This window comes from Triticum aestivum, chromosome 5D (genome assembly GCF_018294505.1).
Source record: "Triticum aestivum cultivar Chinese Spring chromosome 5D, IWGSC CS RefSeq v2.1, whole genome shotgun sequence".
Classification (NCBI taxonomy): Eukaryota; Viridiplantae; Streptophyta; class Magnoliopsida; order Poales; family Poaceae; genus Triticum; species Triticum aestivum.
Genome location: NC_057808.1, coordinates 541,892,333 through 541,898,701, shown reverse-complemented (window position 1 = coordinate 541,898,701; position 6,369 = coordinate 541,892,333). Strand labels below are relative to the sequence as shown.

Sequence of the window (6,369 nt, the reverse complement as noted above, 5' to 3'; positions counted from 1 at the left end):
GGTGCTTGAGGCCAACCATGCGGCTGGGCGGCCGGCCCTTTGGGTGGCCATTGGTGCCCTTCTTTGGACACTTTGGAATATCCGTAATAAGCTTGTGATTGAGCATGTTATTCCTCTTCGTGCGACTGATGCAGTATACAAACTATGTGGTTTTCTATAGCTATGGCGGCCGCGTAGTCAGCGCCAGGATCGGGTCTTAATCGATCGGGCCATCGCCTCGCTCCGGTTCATCGCCGCCCGCTTGTCTGCACCGCCGCTCCCCCCCCCTAGCCGGATTAGTGTAGCTGTCTTTTGGCTTCTTATTTGGGGATTATTGTGCTGCTCCCCCAGCTAGACCTCTGGTGTGTTTATTGTACTATGTGTGTGTGTGTGTGTGTGTGTGTTGAACCTTGTTGCTACCTGTGTGCTTTGGTCCAGGCTTTATAATATAAAGCGGGGGGAAACCCTATTTCGTCAATCATCGATATCCAAACAACCACTTGAGGTCCGTCCCTCAGATTCCTTTTATGATAGAGCCTTTGTGATCCACAATTTGATATTGACACATTCTTATTATCCGTATGATCGCTGTAGAGAGCCTACAAAGTAGATGACTCGAGCGGAACCCTAGCACAGCCGTCACCCCTTCCCCCTCCGATCATGCTTCCCCCGCCGCCACCAAAGGATGCCTCCAGTTAAAGGCCGCGAGGCTACCGGCGGTGGCGGGTCCTCATCCTTCTCGCGCGACTAATGGCGGCGGGGGTCCCATCCTTTCTCGCATTACGGGATCTCCGGCCGGAGATTCATGGTGGCCTTGGACGGCATGGTCGGTGGAGATGGGCGCCTGGGCGACGGCCTCAGATTTCTTCGGCGACCTCGACTGCCGCTGTGGCCGCAGGGCGGCATCGAGTGGTCCGGGGGCTCAGTGTGGCTCAACTATTCATCTAGGCGTGGTGGCGGCGGTTCCCGCTGAGGTCTCCGGCCTACTGTTGGGAGCCGGCGGGTGGTGCCGTCCTTGAGTTCTTTTTGCTCTAAGATGGTGTTCTGCCAATTGTTGGCCCTCATGGATCTAGCCATTGATGAGTTCTGAAATGCTCCGCCGGAGATCTTCATTGGGTGCTTGACGCTCGTAGATTGCTAGATTGGATGAGATTCGGTCGTGTGCACCCCTATTTCAGCCCGAGTGGCTTCAGGAGGACGTGACGCGAAGCTTCGGTGCCTGTTGACATTATGAGACATGTTGATATTTCGATTTCCATGGTGAAGATAGCGGCGGAGAACGTCATGCTGGCTAAGTCTGAGGCCTAGTAATGACGGATCGAGTCTTCGTGGCGATGAGGACTTTCCTTGGTGATTCGTGACTCATAGCAGCAGCATCGGCAAAGTTGGGCGGCAGCACAAGTGAAGTGCGGAGTCTTAGCTTTCAAGGTGAAAACCCAAGGTCTGGCCTTAATTGGTTGTGTCTGGCAGTGACCTTGTTGAAGACATTGTTTTGAGGGTGCGGAGCGGATCTTCTTCAGGGTGAGAACCTAAAATCTATAATCGGGCGATGACAGTGCTTGTGCACTGCTTCCTTATTGGAGGTGTCGCTTTTGAAGAATTTGAACTTCGGGTGCTGTCTAGGTGGTGGTTAATGCTGCAGCTATAAGAAATTGATTAGCGTAGCTAGATTTCTTCTTCTTCTCCTTCTTCTTCTTATTTTTGTCCTCTGGCTGTGTGCATCTGTAATGTCTTTACGGTATTGCATTGTTGCAGAGACTGGATGTAGTTGATATTTCTGTGATATTAAATATATTTCTCTTTGTCAAAAAATAAAATATTTAAACAAGAGGAATGAATTTTCATTAGCATAATCATGGCTCCTCCTAGAATAGAATAATGACGATGCATTCGGCACGCCGAGCGTGGTGGGGTTTGAGGCGGAGGCGAGGTGGTTGAAGAAAGGCGGGCCTCTAGGGCCACGTTACTTTTCCCCGTTCCCTGCCCAGCCCAGTTCACCTCCCAAGCACGGGGCGGCTGGAAAACACCCAAGAAGCGGAAGAAGAAGGGGGAGGAAGCAGAATCGAAAAGGCAATGGCGGAATCCAACTCGTACGAGGAGCAGCGCCGGAGGCAGATTGAGGAGAACCGCCGGAAGCTGGAGGAGCTCCGCCTGCATCACCTCTCCGCCGCCGTCCGCGAGGCCGCCGCCAGGCCCAAGCCCAAGCCCAACCCCAAGCCCAGGCCGGTCCGTCAGATCCTCTCCCTTCTTCCTTCCTTGCCTCCGGTCTTCCCTCTCCTTTTCTCCCGTATATATGACTCGTCCGCCGCCTCGGTGTCGCAGAAGCGGAAGGCCCCGGGCCCCGGCGAGCTCCGGCGGTCCGGCCGCGTCGCCGGCCTCCCGGAGCAGCCCAATTACCTCAAGGGTGCGCAGCAGCGCGACGACCAGGGAGTGTACGCCGCATATGACGCTCGTATTTGGAAAGGACCGACCGACGAGGAGAGGGCCGCCGCCGTCGCCAAGGCCGAGGAGCTCCAGCGCCGGATCCACCGCATTCGCCGGCCCGCCTTCGTCAAGACCATGACCCACGTCTGCGCCAGCAGGGCAAAACAGATGGTACTGGAGCAAGAAAAAAACTTCCACTCGATGTCAGGCAATGTGGTTCTTGGATCGGATGATTGTTGAATTTTTTTTGGGGGGTTATTATATTCCTTGTGACAGATGATCCCGAAGCACTTCATTGAGCACCTCCCGGCGCACGATGAGGCGGTCGTCTTGGTGGATGAGGCGGATGACGAGTTCCACATGATGTGCAATGCCAGCAAAGAGGGCAGACACTGCTACCTCAGCAAGGGGTGGAGAGAGTTTGCCGTCCACCATGACCTTGAAAATGGCGATTGCTTGGTTTTCCAGCTGATAGACAGCGCAAAGTTCAAGGTGAGATTCAGCATGCCCTCGGTTCCATGGGTAAAAAACGCTCTACTTTTACTTTTAGGAACTCCACATTCAGTGCGACTGCATATATAACTTGTTTTCATGTGGAATTCCTTGTGTTCCAAATGTCGCCTTGCGATTCTTAAACATTCTTGAAAGTTGCTTGGTGGCCTCATACTCCTTCATGCGTTCGTCTGTCGAAACAATGGTCTTTAAGTTTATATACATGAGAAAAACCTGTTATGTCTACATAATAACTAGCTACCCACTAGGGTCATTGTTTAGTATCAAACTTCAATGTTTTTCGCATGTCTTAGGTTTAAATTATAAAGTGGGTTATATGCCATATCCAGAACTGAGAAATGTGTCTGCTTATTCATAGATGAGAAATTCGGCCTGCTTGGACTGCCAATTAATTCTACACACAGTTTGCAGGAAACGATGTTATTGCTCAGCATCCCTACTGTATACACCTTCATTCCAGCCAGATCTAAAAGGGCCTCTAGGAATTATTTCATTCGTTGGCCTTTGATTGTCCAGTTATATCTTTTTAGATAATGGAAGGGATTCTTTTAAGGCCCAATCGTGAGGAGGCCGTTTTATCTCACTGCTAAGTGCATATTGTACAATCTCATTGGTTATGTAAATGATGCAGGTCTACATTTTCAGAGCAAACCCAGACTATGAAAGCGACCAAACTTCCGATGACTCTGAGGATGAACAGTAATGAAGATGTGTGCTTCCCACACAATGTTCGATCGGAGTGCAGGTACATTGTTCTTACCATTGTTTGCCTGGGTTTAATACTTGAACTCAATATTTCTTTTATCTTTGCCGATGCACCGATTTCATAATTGGCTAAGCTCGGTTTGCTGATAAAAAAAACTGCTTGCTTACGAGTTATGAACAAACATAACTGCACTTCCAGCACTGGAGTTAGATCTTTTCAGGGAACGCACTGGCCGTTTCTCCCATTTCCCTATTGGTTTGAGATTTTGAGCATCGTAACCTTACTTTGTTACTTATGTGCTAGCTATTTTTTTCTAGAATATGCACAAGCATGCGTATCATATATTCATAAAAAAAGGGTGAGAAACCCATCCACGTGTATACAAGATGGCTACTAGCCAGAGTTACACGCAACTACTCACTCAAGTTCCACCTATATGCAACCTATGAAAGAAAGAAGACATGTCCGACCGAAATATCCGCGCTAACTGCCAAGTCCTACCCTCTTCGCGAATCCTTTGTAGAACGGCCACAGTTGTAGTTGCCCCATCGAACACAATAGCATTGCGGTGTTTCCATGTCTGCCAACAGACGAGCAAGTTAATTGTGTGGAAATCTTTCTGTACGGTTGCCTGTGGTTGCATTGAAGCACTCCAAGATAGCAAGTTGTTTGTCCCACTCGGCATCGAGTCCTCACGTCCCCAAGCAAGAAGCACCTGATGCTAGACTGATCGTGCGAAAACACAGGATACCAATAGGTGGCTGATCTTCTCTGGCAACTGGCAACAAAGCGGGCAGGCCTCCTGATGCAGAGGACCACGGCGCGCGAGGCGATCCAAGGACCAAGGTCCAACATCTGTTCTTATAGGCAAGCCAGGTAAAGAGCGTGCATCTCAATGGCGCTCTGCAGTCCCACACTACTGTGGTAGACAGGTCTTTTTCTCGTCCAAAGTATCGGCTCGCGTAGGCAGATCTCACATTGCCATGTACTGCCCCAAGGTCTCCCATGCCCACCTGAACTTGTCCACCACGCCCGGATTTAGCTCCACCTTGATAACCAACTCCCATTGGTTTAGGTACTCGTAGATCTCGGCCACGGTCATATCCAACCCGACATCCAAAGGCCAAGCCCCAGCCAGAGCGTCCCCAACTGTCCTGCTTTTCCGGATCCTGGGAGGGACACGATCGTAGAGCCGAGGAGCGATCTCCTGAATGCATCTTCCCTATAGCCAACGATCTTCCCAGAAGAACAAGCCTGCACCGTTGCCCACATCGACGAATACAGCCGCGCGGTAAACAGCAAGCGATTCAGCTGAAACATTGACCTCGAACTCAGCCCACGGTCTCTCCTGGTCTACCCTCTGTAGCCACAGCCATCGAGCCCTCAAGGTGACATTCACCCACTTAGGCCTAGTCCTCCAGTCCACTTCGGACTGCAGACAGTGCGCCAAGCCACGGCACACTTCGCTCCGTGGGCGTCCGAGCTCCCTGCCCAAAAGAAGCCCCGACATATCTTGTTCATGCTCGCCAAGACCTTGGGTGGCACATCCAGTGCCATCATCGTTCGTATGAATCGGCATTGCGCAAAGAACGGATTGCACAAGCACGAGTGTTCCAGATTTGTCCATGTATGCCCCCCTCCACGTTGGCAACCTTCTGGTCATCCCATCTACCACTTCCTGGAATTGCATCGCCGTTGGTTTTCTGATTGTTAGCGGCAGACAGAGATACCGGCAGGGGAACGATCCCAATGGGCAACCGAGCCCTAACTTCAGTTGATCAGCCTGCTCCACAGAGCACCGAATAGGTATGGCAGTGCATCTTGCGGGGTTTATCTTGAGGCCCGAGGCCTCACTGAAGTCCTGTAGGATGGCCGAGCAGAGCGCCACGTCCACTGTGTTTGGCTTGAGAAATAACATGACGTCGTCGGCGAAGAATGACAGGCAGTGCTTTAGGCCCCTTCTGGCCAGCGGAGTGAACATCCCATGCAAATCAGTGTAGTTGAACATATGGTGCAGGCCCTCCATATAACCAATATAAACATCAATGGCGATAAAGGATCGCCCTGACGCAGCCCTCGCTCCGTCGCGATACTCGCTCCCAGCGTGCCATTCATCAAAACTCTCGTCGAGGCGGTCGATAGCATGCCACATATCCAGGAGACCCACATATTTCCAAACCGCATCTTTCTTAGCACTTGGGGGGCTGCAGTTTATTCATGAAGCCTGGGACTTCTCTGTTGCCAAATGCCGAAACTGATCGGTCGATATCGGAGATGTACTTGTAGAAACTGTGAGGATAGTTTTCTTTGTTGTCTTAAATCCTATGCTCTTTGCAAAGTTTCTGCTTGTCTTGTCTCAGTCTGTCGGTCAGCAGCTTTGTAGTATATATACTAAATAAAATGCTCTTGTGTACAGTTCTGATCTATCCGTATAAATGCTGACATGTGAAATATGTTTGTTTGTTCTGCAGTTTGTTAGAGAAGCAATTTCTTCGCTGATGCTGGAGGCTCGGCTACTGCAGTTTTGTGCTGGTTGCATGAATGTAGAGTCGTCGCACTCTCAGTCTCGGTGTAGCGGGATTTTTAACCTAGACTAGATGGGAGTAGGAGGTAGCAGCGCGTGGTGCAGGCCTTGGATTGCTTGAACTACTAAATGGTTGTAGACTGACGATGGTCTCGAGTGCATTTTTTCGAGGCTGTTCCTGTTTGTTTTCGGTTGCTAAAATGATTTGGTTCGATGGTTGCAA

The 6,369-nt window shown here is 50.6% G+C and overlaps 1 protein-coding gene across 1 annotated transcript; it reads left to right on the top strand.

Moving 5' to 3' along the window:
* The first annotated feature begins 1,945 nt into the window (after positions 1-1,945).
* LOC123123650 (B3 domain-containing protein Os06g0194400) lies at positions 1,946-6,369 on the top strand. Its single transcript, XM_044544202.1, has 5 exons — positions 1,946-2,205; positions 2,302-2,574; positions 2,680-2,895; positions 3,548-3,661; positions 6,094-6,369. The coding sequence occupies exons 1-4, from the start codon at positions 2,053-2,055 to the stop codon at positions 3,617-3,619; spliced, it is 714 nt and encodes a 237-aa protein (XP_044400137.1). The 5' UTR covers positions 1,946-2,052; the 3' UTR covers positions 3,620-3,661; positions 6,094-6,369.

Excerpts from the sequence above, each read along its gene's own strand:
- LOC123123650 (XM_044544202.1), top strand. The coding sequence starts at position 2,053 with ATGGCGGAATCCAACTCGTACGAGGAGCAGCGCCGGAGGCAGATTGAG. Across the intron at positions 2,206-2,301 it reads CCAACCCCAAGCCCAGGCCG|AAGCGGAAGGCCCCGGGCCC; the intron begins GTCCGTCAGATC and ends TCGGTGTCGCAG. Across the intron at positions 2,575-2,679 it reads CCAGCAGGGCAAAACAGATG|ATGATCCCGAAGCACTTCAT; the intron begins GTACTGGAGCAA and ends TCCTTGTGACAG.